At 42.9% G+C, this 18746-nt stretch overlaps 1 protein-coding gene across 1 annotated transcript in view; it reads left to right on the top strand.

Annotated features, from left to right (window-relative positions):
- Positions 1-3269, top strand: part of RTKN2 (rhotekin 2) — a 58687-nt gene extending 55418 nt beyond the window's left edge. Inside the window, exon 13 of the mRNA XM_086899794.1 lies at positions 1018-3269. Coding sequence (XP_086755920.1) covers positions 1018-1023 — 6 coding nt within the window. The 3' untranslated portion in view covers positions 1024-3269. The remainder of the gene's footprint in view (positions 1-1017) is intronic.
- Positions 3270-18746: the final 15477 nt, after the last annotated feature.

Here is an 18746-nt window from a genome sequence, read left to right as displayed (position 1 = left end):
GTTGAATATTTTTATTGGTGACATGGATGAGGGTATTGAGTCTTTCATTAGTGAATTTGCAGGCGACACTAAGCTGGGAGTGTGTGTTAATCCATTGGGAGGTAGGAGGGCTGTGCAGAGAGACCTGGACCTGTTGGATGGATGGACAGTGTCCATAGGATAAAGTTTAACAAGTCCAAGTGCCAAGTCCTGCATTTTGGCCACAGTAACCCCCTGCAGTGCTGTAGGCTGGGGACGGTGTGGCTGGACAGTGCCCAGGCAGAAAGGAACTGGGGGTACTGGTGACAGCTGGCTGAACATGAGCCAGCAGTGTGCCCTGGTGGCCAAAAAGCCAACGGCATCTTGGTCTGGATCAGGAATAATGTGACCAGCAGGGGCAGGGAGGTCAATCTTCCCCTGTATCTGGCACTGGTGAGGCTGTACCTTGAGTTCTGGGTCCAGTTCTGGGCCCCTCAGTTTAGGAAAGACTTTGAGACATCTGAGTGTGTCCAGAGGAGGGCAACAGGGCTGGTGAGGAGCTTGGAACACAAACCCTGTGAGGAATGGCTGAGGGAGCTGGGATTGTTTAGCCTGGAGAAAAGGAGACCCAGAGGTGACCTTACCACTCTCTACAGCTTCCTGAAAGGTGGCTGTAGTCAGGTGGGGGTCGGTCTCTTTCTCCAGGCAGCAACTGACAGAATGAGAGGACACAGTCTCAAACTGCATCAAGGGAAATATAGGTTGGATGTTAGGAAAAAGTTTTTCATGGATAGAGTGATAAAGTATTGGAATGGTCTGCCTGGGGTGATGGTGGAGTCACCATCCCTGGATGTGTTTAAAAAAAGACTGGATGTGGCACTTGGTGCCATAGTCTAGTTGTGTTAGGGCATGGGTTGGACTTGATGATCTTGGAGGTCTCTTCCAACCTAGTCATTCTGTAAATTCTGTGAATGCTGTAATGCTTCAACATGAGACAGATGGAGCCAAAGTAAATTATTTTTCCTTTCTCCTTTTTCTTTTTTTCTTTTTTTTTTCCAGGTGTAATTGACAGAATTTGCACTGCCAAGGGAAATGTAGAAAAAAGCAAGTAAACGAGTTGTTGCTGAAGTTTGTATTAATCATTCTCGTAAGCTGTAGAGTAGCTGAAGGCTCATGTGTTCTGGCTTTTCCTTATGAAAAATGTAATTAGCAGGTTACATATTAATGCTTGAAAATTACTAACTTTACTTGCCAAGAAATTATAGAATTATTTAAAATGAATGAATGGAAAAGTGTACATCAAGCTGTAGGCTCAAGTGGCTATTGCATGGGCTGGGTTAAACCTGAGGTGTTCCCAAGACAGCAGACCTTTATCCTTCTTTAGGATAATGATCAAGAAAATATTTAAGAATCTTTCTAATGAGGTCATGAATAAAATGTGATGCATTATTGGACACACAAATGAACTCTTATTAAAATAATAGAAAAATCTTGATATAGTAAAGGCATGGTGTATTAAATCCAATTTGACCTAAAGTCACGTGTTGAATACCACTATTAAGATCTGTCCTTAAAAGGCTTTCCATTTAGTTAATAAAATTTGAGACTACTAATTTTGAGCAAAATTTCTTCCATGCCTGAAGAACTGGTCTGCCCCATGTCAGGTGGCCCATGCTATGTGATAAAGCTACAGCAATGAGAAGAGCTTTCTCATCCTCTACATCCAGTCCCTAGGTCTGGATTCAGAAGAAAGACAAAGTTGCCACAGGCTCTCTATTTTACTACAAGCCAAATGTACAGGCTAAGAATCTGTTACTCAGTGCTTCAGCAACTGACACTCCAGCTGATCCATCCAAGTCATTAGAAGGTCAGTTAAATTTCTCTCCGTTTATTTCAAAAGCTCTCAACCCTTTTGTACAGACGTTGGACTGAAGAGTAATGACCACTCCAAAGCAAAGTAAGTAAAGCAGCTACTGCCATCTGAAAAACAAATGCTGTGAGGACAAAGCAGATCACTCATGCCAGCCATGCAGTTAAAACAATTTTTCCTGCTATTGAGAAATTTGTGAGATATTAAGCTTACCATAACAGCACTGAGATCTTCCCTTGCTTAAGTTACATCTTTATTTAGGCATACACCATTCTGGCCACACTGTTATAGAAATATTTTTATTTGGTTTTTGCTAATGCAGAATGAATACCTAAAATGGAGGCAATATTAATGAATGTATTCTGTTCTTTTATATCAAGAGCACCCCTGAGTGACTAGTGTATGTTCAGGTCTGGGCACCCAGCTCAAGCAAGATATCATCAAAATACATGTGGGATTTTGAAATAGACACTAATTAGAAAATGAAAAATATAATCCAAATAGAGATGGAAGAGACTGGGACCATTTCCCTTTAGGGTGAAAAAAATCAATGATATTTGTATTTTGGAACCACTTTTATATTCAGTGACATAAAAAGGCTTGTGATGAACACTTGCTGACCCTTTCCTTCTTAGCAAAAGAAAATACACAAACTTTAAAGCTTGGAAAGAAAACTCGTGGCATATCATCAAGCTGCAAGTGCTGCAAGACAGCAGTGATGCCAAAATTTAAGTAAATAAAAGAATACAATTTTTTAACTGCCACTCTGAATTAGTGTCCAGACAGAGACGTAAAGTGAAACTTTGACAGACTAAAAGGCTTCCCATATATGCCTATTAAAAACCCTGTAATTACTAAGGGCTGGGAAGAGGCTGTGTTTGAAACTACTTTCTTCTGCAAGTATTCCTATATCTACCTAACACTGGACAAGAGCCCGGAAAAACCCTTTAGGTGAAACAGTGTATATTATTAATAATATCTTTTTGTAACTATTTTGCAAGAAGTTTATAGAAATGTGAAGAAATAGCACAGTATTTACAAAAATAACTAGCAGAATAAAAGAGACTTCATTAGTTATTATAAATTTTCTTCCTCCGGGGGGATACATAAAAAACATTTAGAAAACTATCTTGATATAAAAATCTTGAAAGATTGTTCTTTCCTCATAAAAAGCAATTTATTTTCATGTCCCACAAACTTTTTTTTTGGTGAGTATAGAATACCTATATGGAATGATTACAGTTTAACCATTTGCTAATGGTTATATGAAGAGATGATCATTTTGTATTCCCATGATCTCTTAAAGCAAACTGCAGCAGCTTTAGCTGCAGCACAGCTTTCATTTAATCACTCAGCTGCACTGTCTTGCCTTGCAATTGTCAATCCCAGTTTGTTTCATAGACTCTTCTACCAAAATTAAAATGTCTATCAATTCCTTCTGCATTTATTATAGTAATTTTGTAACTGGGTGAAAAGAACACTTTACTTGAGCAGCTCAGTAAGTTCTAAAGTTGCAGTGCCAAACTGAGCTCTAGCTGGTGAGGTGCATAAGCTTCCCTTCAGCACAAGGCTGCTTCTAAAAGGAAAACAATTAATGGATGGATGGATTAATTAATTAACAACAGAATTCAACAACAGAATGACTAGGTTGGAAGAGACCTCCAAGATCATCAAGTCCAACCCATGCCCTAACACAACTAGACTATGGCACCAAGTGCCACATCCAGTCTTTTTTTAAACACATCCAGGGATGGTGACTCCACCATCACCCCAGGCAGACCATTCCAATACTTTATCACTCTATCCATGAAAAACTTTTTCCTAACATCCAACCTATATTTCCCTTGATGCAGTTTGAGACTGTGTCCTCTCATTCTGTCAGTTGCTGCCTGGAGAAAGAGACCGACCCCCACCTGACTACAGCCACCTTTCAGGAAGCTGTAGAGAGTGGTAAGGTCACCTCTGGGTCTCCTTTTCTCCAGGCTAAACAATCCCAGCTCCCTCAGCCATTCCTCACAGGGTTTGTGTTCCAAGCTCCTCACCAGCCCTGTTGCCCTCCTCTGGACACACTCAGATGTCTCAAAGTCTTTCCTAAACTGAGGGGCCCAGAACTGGACCCAGAACTCAAGGTACAGCCTCACCAGTGCCAGATACAGGGGAAGAATGACCTCCCTGCCCCTGCTGGTCACATTATTCCTGATCCAGACCAGGATGCCGTTGGCTTTTTGGCCACCAGGGCACACTGCTGGCTCATGTTCAGCCAGCTGTCACCAGTACCCCCAGCTCCTTTCTGCCTGGGCACTGTCCAGCCACACCATCCCCAGCCTATAGCACTGCAGGGGGTTACTGTGGCCAAAATGCAGGACTTGGCACTTGGACTTGTTAAACTTTATCCTATGGACACTGTCCATCCATCCAACAGGTCCAGGTCTCTCTGCACAGCCCTCCTACCTCCCAATGGATTAACACACACTCCCAGCTTAGTGTCGCCTGCAAATTCACTAATGAAAGACTCAATACCCTCATCCATATCACCAATAAAAATATTCAACAGGACTGGCCCCATCACAGACCCCTGAGGGACACCACTGGTGACTGGCCACCAGCTGGATGCAGCACCATTCACCAGCACTTTCTGGGCTTGGCCTCCAGCCAGTTCTTAACCCAGCAAAGAGTGTTCCTGTCCAAACCATGAGCTGCCAGCTTTTCCAGGAGCGTGCTGTGGGAGACAGTGTCAAAGGCCTTGCTGAAGTCCAGGTACACAACATCCACAGCCTTTCCTGCATCCACCAGGTGGGTCACTTGGTCATGAAAGGAGATCAGGTTGGTCAAACACAACCTACCCCTCCTAAATCCATGCTAGCTGGGTCTGATACCCTGGCCATCCTGTAAGTGCTGCATGATGACACTCAGTAGAAACTGTTCCATTACCTTACCAGGTACTGAGGTCAGGCTGACTGGCCTAGAATTGCTTGGATCCTCTTTCCCACGCTTTTTGTGAATGTGTGTCACATTGGCCAGCTTCCAGTCATCTGGAGCCTCACCAGTGAGCCAAGACTGTTGGTAAATGATGGAGAGTAGCTTTGCAAGCTCATCTGTCAGTTCCCTCATCCCTCTGGGATGGATCCCATCTGGTCCCATAGATTTATGACTATCCAAGTGGCTCAGCACTTCTCTGACTGCCTCCTCCTGGATACCAGGGGGACCATTCTGCTCCCTGACACCATCTACCAATCCAGGAGGACAGCTGTCCTGAAGGTAAGTCATCTTCCCACTAAAGTTCGAGGCAAAGAAGGTGTTATGCACTCCTGTCTTCTTATCTGCAGTTACTAAGCTTCCCCCTGCATCCAATAGAGAACAAAGGCTGGTCTTACCCTTCCTTTTACTATTAATCATTTGTAAAACATTTTTTATTATCCTTTACAAAAGTTTGCCAACTTAAGTTCAAACCGAGCTTTGGCCTCCCTAATTTTTTCTCCATGCTCTAGCAGCCCCCTTAAATACTTCCTGAGAGACCTGACCCTCCTTCCAGAGATGATACATCCTCTTTTTATTCCTAAGTTCCTCTAAAACCTCCTTGCCCATCCAGGCTGCATGTTTGCCTTGTTGACTCATCTTTCGGCACACAGGGGCAGTCTGTTCCGGTACCCTCAAGATCTCTGTTGTGAAGCACACCCACTTTTCCTGAACTCCTTTGTTTTTAAGGGCTGCTTCCCAAGGAACTCTCTGAGTTAGTCTCCTAAATAGGCCAAAGTCTGCCCTCTGGAAGTCCAATATGAAAGTCTTATTGATGTTCCTCTTGGTTTCACCAAATATTGAGAACAGTATAATTTCATGATGACCGTGCCCCAAACAGCCTCCAACCACCACATCTCCCACCTGCCCATCTCTATTTGCAATAGTCCCTCCCTTGGTGGGCTCACCCACCAGCTGTGACAAAAAGTTGTCCTCCATACACTCTAAAAACTTCCGGGACTGCCTCTTTTCTGCTGTATTTAGTTCCCAGCAGAAATCTGGCAGGTTGAAGTCATCTACAAGAACAAAGGCTCATCATCCTGAAACATTCTCTAGCTGCTTATAGAATAAGTTGTTCACCTCTTCTTCCTGGCTGGGTGGACAATAACAGATTCCCAATAGGATGTCAGCCTTGTTGGCCTTCCCCTTAATTATTACCCATAGACATTCAGCTCCATCGTCATTAGTTTCAATACTGATGGTGTCAAAACCTGCCTAATATAAAGGGCCATCCCTCCACCTCTCCTCTCTTTCCTGTCTCTTCTAAAGAGCTTGTAGCCATCCAGGGCAGTGCTCCAGCTATGTGAGTCATCCACCACGTTTCTGTGATGCTGACTACATCATAGCTTTGCTGTTGAACCATGGCCTCCAGCTCCTCTTGTTTGTTACCCATGCTGTGTGCATTGGTGTACACGCACCTCAGCTGGGGTTTCACCCCTAATTCAGGCTTACCACCCTTGGGCCTGCTTCCAGATAGCCCAGTTGCATCCCCTTTCCCCTTCAAACCTAGTTTAAAGCCCTCTCAACGAGTTCTGCCAGTTCATAAGCTAAAGTCCTGCCCTTAACAGAGAAATAGAAACCATCCAGTTCCAGCAGGCCAGGTGCTGTAGAAGTTGCCCCATGATCAAAGAAGCCAAAATTCTGCCAATGATACCAACCCTTGAGCCACTTGTTGATAATGTGGGCTCTCCTATTATTTTCACTATTTTTCTCAGCCACCAAAGGGACTGAGGAAAAGACTACCTGTGCCCCAGTCCTATCAATCACTTGACCCAGTGCCCTAAAGTCCCTTTTAACTGCCTTAACACTCCTCCCTTCAATCTCATCACTGCCAGCCTGGAGTATCAGCAGTGGGTAATAATCAGAAGGCTGAATCAGCCCAGTAAGTCTCTCAGTAACATCCTGTACCCAGGCCCCAGAGAGGCAGCAGACCTCCCTGTGGGATGGGTCCGGTCGACATAGGAGGCCCTCTGTTCCCCTCAGAAGGGAGTCACCCACTACAATTAACGTTCTTTTCTTTTTGGTGTTAGAGCTGGTGATCCATCTTACAGATGAATCATAATTGGGAAGTTCACTGGACAGATCATTTTCTTCTAAATCATCTGGCTGACTCTCTAGATCCAGGGACTCATTCTGAATTGGTACCTGGCTAGGGCATGGGTCAGGAGGAATTTTTATGATTACCTCCCTGAGCAGGGACCCATTTCCACTCCCCTTCATCTACCAGGTGTAATTCTATTGCCTGACAGTGTGAGGCAAGGGAGTCCTCTGACTCCTGGTGGGCCTCCATCAAGGATGGAAGGGCAGAACTCCACCAATCTATTTCCCTTTCACTGTCCCTAATACTCCTTAGTCTTTCAACTTCCTCCCTAAGCTTGACCACTAGTGAAAGGAGATCATTAACCCTTTCACACTGCAGGCAGGCTTCTTCCGCAGCGCCCCTGGTACCATTAATCAGCTCAAACACTCTGCACAGGAATCGGTCTGTGCAGATGCACCCTTTTTGAAGGATTCCCTTTGGTTACATACACTTCTACTAACTACAGTTTTTCATTGTATGGAAACAGTTACAAACAGAAACCCAAAACCAACCAACCAACCAACCAACAGAAATACCGCAAACAACACACAGCTAACTTACTAGCAAGAAAACCTGCAACCCTACCTGTTTTCCCGAACTGCTGTGCAAACACCCTCAGAGATGTGCCACGCCCCTGTCTGCCTACTCCTGTTTGCTGCACTCCCTACAGGCCCCTTTTAATAACCCTGCTACTCAACAAGGGAGGAAGCCACACCCTGTTCCAACGTTAAAGAGAGACAAGGGCTTGCTGCAGAAACAATTATTTAAATCAGGGTATATACAGGTGTATAAATTCAATTTAGGCTCTCACTGACATTAAACAAGAGTCAAGGGAGGGGCCACAGCTTCTTGACCCTCACTTTTAAATATGAACCATTGTGTCAGAAGTTTCCATCACACTTTTTGGGGCACTAGTCCTTAGGGGTGTTGGGTTTGGCAAAATAGTGCCATGTTCATGACTGACTTAATACTGCTATCCTCACAGACCCTCTGAACTTGGGCATGCAGGAAAGGGAAAAGAATTCTATTTCTCCTCATTCCTAGACAGATGATGCTAGCAAACCTTTAGCAACTCTTAATGTAAGAACAAAGCAGTTTTTAAAACTCACTGTGTTACTAATGGGATGTGACCAAAAAGTCCAAACAGGAAGTTTTCTGAAAAGCCACTTGACATTATCACTGCCCTTCAGCTTACTGGGCAGGTTTTTCGGCTTTTTATAGTGACATAATATTCAGAGACGATATCGTTTAGTCCTTGTACTTCACTTTTGAAGCCCTTTACTACAGAGAATTTTGAATCTTTAAGCTCTCCTTCCCTTTCCAGTGTCATGGTAGGAATTAGTCTTATCTGGCAGAAACATATTTCATCTCAGCTGACTTGCAAAGCACACAAGGTTGCAGTAGTTGAAAGAAGGAAGCATGGCTTGGGACTGGCCAGTGTGTTGCAGGTTGTGACTTGTCTGTGGAGCAGAGTTTGGGACTATCTCATGTGAGACACTGGTCCTCCTCAGGCTGATAAAGGAGCAGCAGTCACAAAGGAGCTGAAAAGATCAGAAACCACTTTACAGCTGATGTCATCAGTGCTTTCATCAAGCTTTATCAGCAATCCCACTATTTTCTACAATGCTCTAGTCCCAACAAAGCACCAATCTTGCACACTCAAGATACAAACTGTCCTGAATATTTGTTAGGGAGTGAATGGCTTTCCCCAGCACCAAGGTGCACCAAGACAATTTTGCCCAGCCAGGTCGACAGTTGAGATCCCCACATGCCTTATTCTGCTTTTTATCCCACTCCAGCACAATTACAGCAGCTCCCACTGGTAGAAATTCCTAAAGTGCTTTTTAATCATTAAGCCTCACAGTACCCTTTGGGTTAATTATTTGAATGGCAGGAGAAATCATTCACAGAGGTTACACATATGAGGTATCCATGTGTCAGCCTTTATAGACCTGATTATTCTCAGTTTTTTTGGCCTGTTTTAGCAGCATCCTGATCCTATAATCAAATTGTATGTGTAAGTTGTGGTTCTGATAAACTAAACACAAAAGAACAAACAAGCATATGAGATTTTCCACAGCCTCCTCCTCCTCTGAGTGCAATATTTCAAGGTCCTCATAGAATGCTCCCTGGAGCAGGGCTGCAGCTTATCAAGCCTGGGTTCCTTCTGGCACTCTCATTCATGCATTCTGTCAAACAACATTTTCTTTGGTTTTTTATCAAGATCTTCTTGACTGAGATCTTCAAAGCAATTAATTCAGTGTTACATGATTGCAGCTGCTGAATAATTGTTTGTGAGAGCATTTACTTTCCCAGGCAAGAGATGTAAAATAGTTGCTCCCCTCAATAAACAAGTTGTCAAATGTGATTAGTTAATGGACCTGTAATCATGTGATAGCATAAAGGTAAGGATATGGTAAGTGTGATGAGAGAATGCATATTTAAATTAAAGCTATAGGGGAACATTTTCCCACAGGAAGTCTCCCTATTGATAGGAAATAGACAATTTACCATTCATAATGATTAACTGTAGATCATTAATTAAACAAGAAATTAGTCATCAAGCATTTAAAATTAAAAATGCATTGATTGTTTGAGTTACTTTTAGGTCTGGCCAAGAGACCAGCTTAGTGCCCAGGTCCCCATGCCTGAGCCAGCCTTCCCATATGAACTGACATGCAGAAGTAAAAGCCTGTTAAAATTAAGGTCAAAAATGTACTAGCCAATATTAAACTCCCAGAGTTCTGAAATGTGATCCTATGTTCCTATTCACCAGCCCTGTAATTTGCCTTACTGTTCCTGGTCAGACACATTAGGAGGCAGAAATGGAACACCCAGGCTCATTGTCCTGTGGAGAGGAGGGAATGTAATTTTTTGTCAAGTGAATGCTAAATTCCAACCTACCAACCTAAATGCAATTACAGAGAGTATGTATTATAGCTCAAAAATCTATTCAGCTCATTTTTATCTCTAAATAATAAATATATTCTTTCTGCCCACCCTTTAGAAGAAATCTGAGACAATCCTGTAATGGAATCTGTGGAAAGTAGAAGCCATGTGCAAAAGAATCTTGCAAGGCTGGTGGTTTTTTATTCCACCCTCCCCTGGGAAATGTACATTCAGTGGTATAATTTCCTAGAAGAGTTTTCATTGACAGAAAAAGCAAATACTTTTATTTTTGTTTTCATTAAAAGTATCTATTACAGAAATTTAATTCTTTGTTTGGGAATTATAAGCAGTAATACAATAATAATAGTTGTTGGTTACCACATGCTTATTTTAGACTCTTCCATGTAGCTGCCTTCTGCTTTTTTTGCAATCTCTTAGCATTAGACTCCAATATAAAATGAAATTACTTTGAACTGTCTGCCAAATTTGACTATTCTTTTAAAATCAAGTAGCTGATTCTTACATTATGTAATAGCAACAGGCCTAATTTAATTATTTAATTACTCAGTCACATATGAAAAATAAGACTTCAGCCTGCAATCTTCAGGTAATTAACCACCTAACTACTGTTAAAAAGATGAACAGAGTACACAATTCTGAGACAATGGACCTGTGAAGGCCACTGCACCAGTGATGGTCTGCATGGTCAGAGCCTGTGAGGTCACTGCTGCTTGTAGCCCAAACCTGCTGGTTTTTGTTTGCTTTTTGGATGGCACTGGAGGCAAAGCTTTCATCAGAGCATCTTTTCTGATGTGTCCCAGGATGAGCTCCCTGAATGCTGCCAGTCTTCACATCCCTGTGGCACATGTTACAGAAGGCAGTAATTCAGGAGGGGGCTGACACTACTGGTCCCTGGAGCTATGGACAGAGTGGGGCTGGGATCCTTGCCCCAGGGCTGGCTGTGGTCCACTTGCGCCATTGCAGCCTTGCCCCCACCATTCTGGGTGCTCCGTTACCATGAAAGATAATGGGTTTCTGCAGGACTCCAGCTTCATGCTCCTTCCTCAATGGTTTTCACAAGCTGAGCATTTGACCTGGACTGCAGAGCTACCACATATGTGATAGTAAAGCAGGTTCATAAATAAAATTGTTTGCTAAGAAAGTTGATCTTTGCCAACCCCAGATCCTAATACTGAGGCAGCTGCCTTTAAAGAAAGTCATAGAATATTATTTCTATTGACATTTTGGCTGTTCAGTCCAGTAGGTCACACTTTGGAGGCTTCTCTCCACCAAGACTATTTTGTCATGGAAGTTGAGCCCTGTGAATAAGGGGATTTTAGACACAACCCTGCAAGTTCCCTGTTTAAAATAAAACCCCGTGTATTTCAGTGTTGGCACAGTTGCAGCTTTATCCCATGGTTTTGCTCCAGCATCCTTCCAGGTTCATCTCTTTTGTAGATTACTTCAGGGCCTCTCCCACTCTTCTTATTTCACCTGGATGGCTCCCAGTGTCACAGTGTCCCTTATTCCATCTGCCTCCCCTCCACACCTCCAATTTTCCTGGTGTAGTAACAGGAACCATTGTAAGGACAATGGTTTCCTAAGAGTGTTTCAAGGTACTGGACCTTTCTGAAGTGATCAAGGTAGTTAGAAGACAGATCATACACACAAAACCATGGTTGGTTACAGGACTGCAGCAGCCAGAGGATGACATAGATGGCCAAATGTCATGAAGTTCACGATAGTATCCCCCAAGCTGGTAAGACAAGGGTTAGGACCAGTTTACTCTGCATAGCTGCACTGCTGACAAAGAGCATCCAAGCTTTCTTGGAAGGCTGCACACTGGATCCAGTGGATGCATCCCTTCTTTTCCCACATGTTGATCAAGAGACATCCTCATCCTTGTTAGTATGCAGCTGGTGTGGTTCACTGGGTCTGCCAAGCAGAGGTGTTTAATTCTCCCTCTCTAGAGAGAGGAACTTTGGAACAGGAGAACAATTAATGGAGGGAGAAAAAAAAAGTAAACAAAATTCAAAAAGAGATAACAAAAACCCTCAATGAAAATGAAACAATCAAGATTTATGAGAATTCTATGAATTCCTCACAGTTGTTCAAAGCAGGATTACATAAGCTGCAGCACACCTCACTCGGCACATCCTTTAATGAGAATGGCTGTGTTTACATTTTCATTTACATGGCCTCCATGCCTGCAGGCTCCAGGTGAGGCCTGTTCACACAAGTATGGAGCAAACAGAAAGCCAGGAAGTCAGGCTTGTGTAACTCTGGACCTGCTGGAGGGTTTTTTTGGGTACAAGAGATGGGTCCTGCCTGCAGCACGGCTTGGAAGGACCATGCAGAGCAGCAGCACACAGCATGGGGACAGATAGGGAGTGGGGACCCGTACCAGGGTACTACAGTGAAATCTGTTTTATTGCAGCTCCAGGAGCACAGCAATTGGATAAATTCAAGTTTTCCTGGGAAGGTTGACCAGCTCGCGTTCAGCAGTGTTCACTGTAGCCCTGGTGAGCTTTTTTCCATACCCTCCCAGCTTTCAGAGAAATCAATTAAATATCTCTGATCAGGTTTTTCACTGTGGCTGAGGACAGGTGGTCTTCCTATGCTCCTGCAGAGGTGAGTACAAGCCAAACTGCACTGATGGTGCCTCCAGGCTGCCTGAAATTAGACCTCATTGGAAGCCCTTAGCAGATCTTTTTCTCTGGAGAGAGTCTGACAGAGAAGTGCCTGAATCAGCTGTGAGACATTTGCAATGAATTGTCTCCATATTAAACACTGGATGTGAATAATATCCCTGCACTCTCCATAAAGTAGTTCCTTCATTGCCAAACACCCTTTAACATAAGTGAGGTTAACCTGGATGGTAAAATCCAGGAGAAGCCAGGTCACTGCAGAGCTTTTACATGCTCCCCTTTGTAGGCAGCACAAGCTTGCATTCACCCTGGATGGATCACAGAAGCTCTGCTGCGTGATGTGTTGCAGGATCACTGGCAGAAGAATTGGTTATAATTAGAAGAGATGGGCAGAGATGATACCTAAGCATGGAATATCTTAGCTTGCAGACAGAAATCACACCTGAACTCCTCCAAAGTGCTGAGGTGTGCAGCACGGTCACTCTCAGTGCATTTTCTTGAAGGTTGCAAACCTTTCTGAACAGGTTCAAGAGCCAGATCAAAATGTTACAGGTCAGTATGATCTCAAAGAGAGTGTTTGAGAATGTAATTCAGGGGCTGTGAACAGGAGAAGTGGAGAATTGTGTTCATACTCCTTCCAGGTAATAATCATACCATTAACTTGAGGCAGAAATGTTAAAGTATTTTTGCTGTCTATTGTGTGTGCACATGTATGTGTAAGATTTTACACTGCCAGCCACCTATTAAGGCACACACAGTGGGAGCCTAGATAGCAGGGCTTGTAAAATGTGATATGCAACTTCTGCATCTACCCATTGCTTCTGAGCTGGCTGAATCCAAGAAGTGACATTTTCCTTCTTTCTTCTCTTCCTCCTTTCTTACTTAGATAAAGAAAATAAAACAAAATGGCACAAGCACAAGTTTTCAATTTCTTATTACCCTCTATCTCAGTTCTGCCAACACCAAAGCTGTGGGCTGCTCCCCTGGTGAGGATGGCTGTCTTGGTGTAGCAATTCTCATAGGGCTGAGGGCCTTTGGTGCCAATTTGCTGGCTGAATGTTCTGTGCTGGTCAAGTGAGGCACAGTCCACACTCTCATCAGGGAGCTTCACAGCATGGTCCTGTCCAGCTCTGGGTGATCTGGCACATGGTGATAACAATGGCCCTGCAGAGCAACCAGCTTGTACAGAAGCAGTGCAGCCATCACGGCATCATGCACTATATAGCAATGTTTCAGCAAATGCAGCTTAATTTCAGGAGGCTTAATTAACGCAGATAGAGCTTTTTTTTAGAAGAGCTTGGTTTAGTAAAAAATAATGAAAAATAATAATTAAATAATAATATCCAAACCCTGCTCTGTCAGAGAGAAAGGGAACAGCGTTGAAGAGTGGTGATGGCAGCAGGAGTGCAGAGCCCCGGTCCAGCCCACCAGAGATGGAGGGGCCACTGGATTTCTAGTCCAGGTAACCTTGTTGCTTCGTTTGAAGTATCCAGCATGCAGATGTAATTCCTTTGTGCCTGATCCATATGGAGATGTAGCCTTATTCTAATAGCATACAGCTTTTTCATCTTCTCTGCGGTTTTCAGTCCACAGCCTTATAAAGGGCTCGTCTGAAAAGCCAGATTTGGACTGAGTAGGTAACTGCTTTTTGCTATCATGTGGATTTCAGTTCTTAGATCCATATAATTCCTCTGAAAGGAGGAGGGCCAATAATCAGTAAGTGCTATAGACTATTAGCTATTTAGTGGGACTATCTCCAAACTTGGATAAATCAAGTTTGACCTCCTTCTGGCTCCATCAATTCTGTAGCAAAGTAGCTCAACACTGGCCTTAAGTGAAGAACAGATACTTCTTCTGAGCAGAGCTATTGTGCACCAGTGAAGAGAGAAGGGGTTAAAAAAACACACAATCCAACTGCAGCCAATGGAAAATACAACTGGTAGCTCCAGTCTTGGAGTTGTTCTTCCATCTCCATTAGCAGCTGAAAGGAGGATATGCAGGGGAAGATGGAGAGATGGTGGGGATAATGTCTTCTTTCTCAGAGTCCCCCCATGACCTGGGCAGATGGTGGCACAAGGCATGGTGGATGGAGACTGGTGGGGTCAGAGTCTATGGTTGCACAAGGCAGCAGTACTCTAAAGAGTGAAACCTGAATGCCTTTCATGTCACACTCCAAAGTTATTAGGAGCAAAATCCTCTTCTCATTGATGTACATAACTTCTTAATGGATTGGCACTCCTATCTTCTCATTCTTGCTTCTGAAGCAAGATCCTTTGCTGTAGTTCAGACTCTTCTTGAGTACCATTTTTATGTATTTTGTAATAGTTTGGAGACGAGAAGCATCTGCAACTGCCTTGTAGGAGATCTGGTTTGGATCAGAAACCAGTCCACACCAAAAGAGATTTGACTGATATCACACAGGTAAACTCATAATGTATGGGTTGTTGTCAGGCTTAATTATTTCAAGGTTATTTTATATCATATGGGTAGTGTTTTGTTGGGTTGCAGTATCATTCCAGATGGGAAAATGTAATCCAGTTTTGTTCGTCTCTTGATGTAGTAATGCTGGCTTCTTGTTTTCACATCAGATGAAATGGAGTTTTGTCTAATTCTAAAGTTGCAGTTAATGAAAAGAGAATGACAGAGCAGTTTTTCCTCTACATCTCTTCCCTTGCACTTCAGCAGGGACTAGGATTTTATGGTGTGATTATCATGTATGAGGCAAGACATCCGTGGCAGCAAAGCAGATGGCTGCTGTCGCGTTTTGGCTTTGTGACCCTGGACCTGGGCCAGCTGGGAGTGGTGTGGCAAATAACAGGATGGGCATGATTGGGTGACCTGAAAAGTAAAACTGCTTTAATGGCAAAATAACAAACAGCAGAAGATGAACACACAGTATAGGGCCAACCCCAAATGGTACAAAAAGGGTGGGTACAACAGTATATATACAGAGGATCTGAGGGTGGTTCTGAAGGCACGGTTCCAATCACAAACTGAGATTAGGAATATTAAAAATAATGCTGCGAATGACAACCAATCAGGGGAGAAAACTGAGAACATTCTGGTGTAACTTTTTTAAAAAATTATTTTTCGTTTCTTTTTTCTCTTTCTGATTCTGCTGCACTTCTTCTGTACTTTTTTTCCACTCTTGGATTTCTCAGTCTTCTCTGAGCTGAGCTCCTTTGGGATACTCCTTCATGGGGAGTCCTGCTTATCAAAGTTCTCCAGGTCAGGACAAAAACTCCAAAGCCTGTTGGGATCTTGTTTCTCGTGTTTATTAGGATGTTATCACAAAACTTGGCAGGTCTCTTCAGACTATCTGCACAAGTTCGGTTCACTGCAATCTGGCTCATTTTCTTCTGATGGTACAGAATGGCCTTGTGGCTCACTTTGTGGCTCACTTTGGCTTTGAAAGCTCAAAATGGCCCCGAACTACGCAGTTCTTTAATCTTTATACTCATTCTTATCTAATTAACTATAGACATGTATATTATTTTTCTTAATGACCCCATGACCCAAAACCTGTGTACTGCACTGCGGCATTTTCTGTCCAATCACTTACTATTACCCAAAAACCTCTAGAACAAGAACATGAAGAAGAAAGAAGAAGGAAAAGAAACAACAGTCTAAATCCTCCATCTTGTTTTCTGCTTTCTAAACTGTTTTAAACTCTAAACGTTAACTTTTTCACCCAGTGACTTAAAAAACTTTCTAATCTACACACTCACACTTAGTTTTTTCTAACTTTAACAGTTGTTCTCATGTATCACCATGAGAACATGCTCATAAATTTCATGTTATATAAAATTCAGTGTTTTTCTGGATCTTAAAACTAAGTATCAGAAGCAAGTGCACACACTCTATGTCTCAGACTCCAGCACAGGGTTCCAATCACAAACTGAGATTAGTAATATTAAAAATAATGTGGCAAAGGACAACCAATCACGGGAGAAAACTGAGAACATTCTGGAAGCATAACCTTATATGAAAAGGCTTGCTATCATCCCACAGTCTTAAGCTGATGCCCAGCCAGCTCTATCTCCACAGGCTGCCCTGACGCAGCACGTGTCAGCAGCCTTTTCTGGATTTGCTGATGGGAGACACATTTTGTAAGTATTAAAAGAAGAAGTGTTGGACAACACACATCACAGGGTATTTCTCCAAAGGACCCCTCATGGTTGTTGAAGGCAGGCTGCTGGACGGGCCACATGGCCACCCTGGGGCCATCTGGCTTACGGCAAAAGAAAGCAGATACTAAAGATAAAGAAAAACAGGCTACAGTTGGAAATCTGGAGTCACTTTATAATAACAACCTGTTATAAATGCACAGACAAGCTTCTACAAAATCACCCAGCCTTCACACTTCTGCAAGCCCCCCTAACCCTGGCTATGGACAGGCTATGGGGACAGGATCATCACAGACCAAGAGCCAGTATGGGATTCCAGCTTCAAGCTGGAAGAGGTGTTCAGTTTACAGCAACAGAGCAAGGTGGACACCACTCATAGATGGGTGTGTTACTCCAAAGTGCTAGTGTTCAATCCTAGGGCATAGCAAGAGCAGAAGCTGGGTGGGCTCTGTTGAGAGCTGCCCTACACAGTAAATCACCTTTACCCAATCCTCCTCACCTGTTTTCTGTCAAGCCTGCCACAACTGTACCAAAAGATCCGGAAAAATAGAGACAAATTTTTAATTTCTGGATAGTATTGCCACAAGAAACCATCACCAGCTCCTCATGGAAAGCCACTCTGGTGCAAAACTGCCAGTAGTCCTGTTAACCCCACTGCTCTGATGGTAAATGCTGAGTTCTCAATACTTCAAGGCATGCACACATTATCTCTCTCCCCCCCTCTCTGCATATTGGTATTTTATATAAATCTATAGTTTATAGGCCTTAACAATCATTTTTCTCCACCATCAGTTCAGATCCCACCCAGCCAAAGTGGCTCAAATGGGAAGGGTAGCTGAGGGGGACCCCAACAGGATGGTGGCAGTATCCCAACAGCTGAGCCCAGTGGCAGCATGAAAGATCAAATACACTGGGCATCGCCGTTTTGTGAGCCTGATGTGCTGCTTGTGCAGGGCTGGTGTGTTTCTCTGTGTACCTGTGTGTGGCAATTTGTTCATCAGTTACTTACACATAAATTTTGAAACTAAGAGCAACCAAATAACCTGATAATCCCAGGAGCAGAGAAGCAGCAGGCTCAGAGTTAATTATATATTTACATTACATATTTATACAATGAAAGTGTATATAGTTTCTATATAAATATAAGTATATAAACCTACAGAAAAAATATTTATAGAAATATATAAAATATTTTAATATTTTATTTATACTTTTGTATTTATATTTACCTATATAAACATAGCTTTAACATTTCATTATATATCTTTATAATTATATCATTTATATTGCCACAGGCATTATGAAACCCCGGAGGTGGCTGGAGGGGAAAGGCAGGCAGTACCCCCACCCCAGGGAGAGCTGAAGCACAGCACACCAACCTCACAGGTGCTGGCAAACCCCCAGGGGAAGAACTACTGGAGGGTGATGCAGAATAAGCCCTCCATGAGGAACCACCCCCCAGCCCCACTGCAGCCACCTGTATCCATTGCTGCCTTTGTTTGCCATGGTCAAACCCTGGTACCTGTCAAACACAGAGAAAAAAAATACCTCTCCACTAAAAATCCATCATCCCACTGAGATTTTGGGTAAGCACTGAGAAAAACATCCATTTTATGTCCTCCAGGGAAGTTTTGCAGGTAAAACATTAGCCTAGCTATTTGCAGAAAGCAACCCTCTGTTTTCCATTAAATTTTGGAGGAGAGGATGGGGAGGGGAAGCAGTGATGATAGCAAGGAGAGCAGGGATGATAGCATAGACTAGGTGGTAGTTGGGCTGGAGCCATTTCTCCTGCATCTTGAGAAATCAGAAGCATGGCAGATTATTTTAGTCCCTTTTTTGTAGGTCACCTTTAATAGAAATGTTAATAATGCTGTTATCTGTATATCTGAAATCTTATATGGTAGCTCTGTAATTCACTGTCTTTATCAGCCTTCTTTAATGTATAATTTAATGCTTGTATAGTTATTTTGTTTGGGTATGACTCTCAGAATTACGACTAAAAAAATCTGTATGATAGTCAACTACTTTTTATGGAAAGCATTTCTTTCATGTTGTTTTAAAACCACGGAGCTGGGAGAAGTATTTTATGGACCACAGAACCTCACAGGGTAGTTAATTTTTGTCTGAGCTGGTTTCTCTGCTATTTTAAAGGATGCCAT

This window comes from Cyanistes caeruleus, chromosome 8 (assembly GCF_971803275.1).
Source record: "Cyanistes caeruleus chromosome 8, bCyaCae1.hap1.1, whole genome shotgun sequence".
NCBI lineage: Eukaryota > Metazoa > Chordata > Aves > Passeriformes > Paridae > Cyanistes > Cyanistes caeruleus.
The sequence above is the reverse complement of the archived record's forward strand: the minus strand, read 5'-3'. Positions and strand labels throughout refer to the sequence as shown.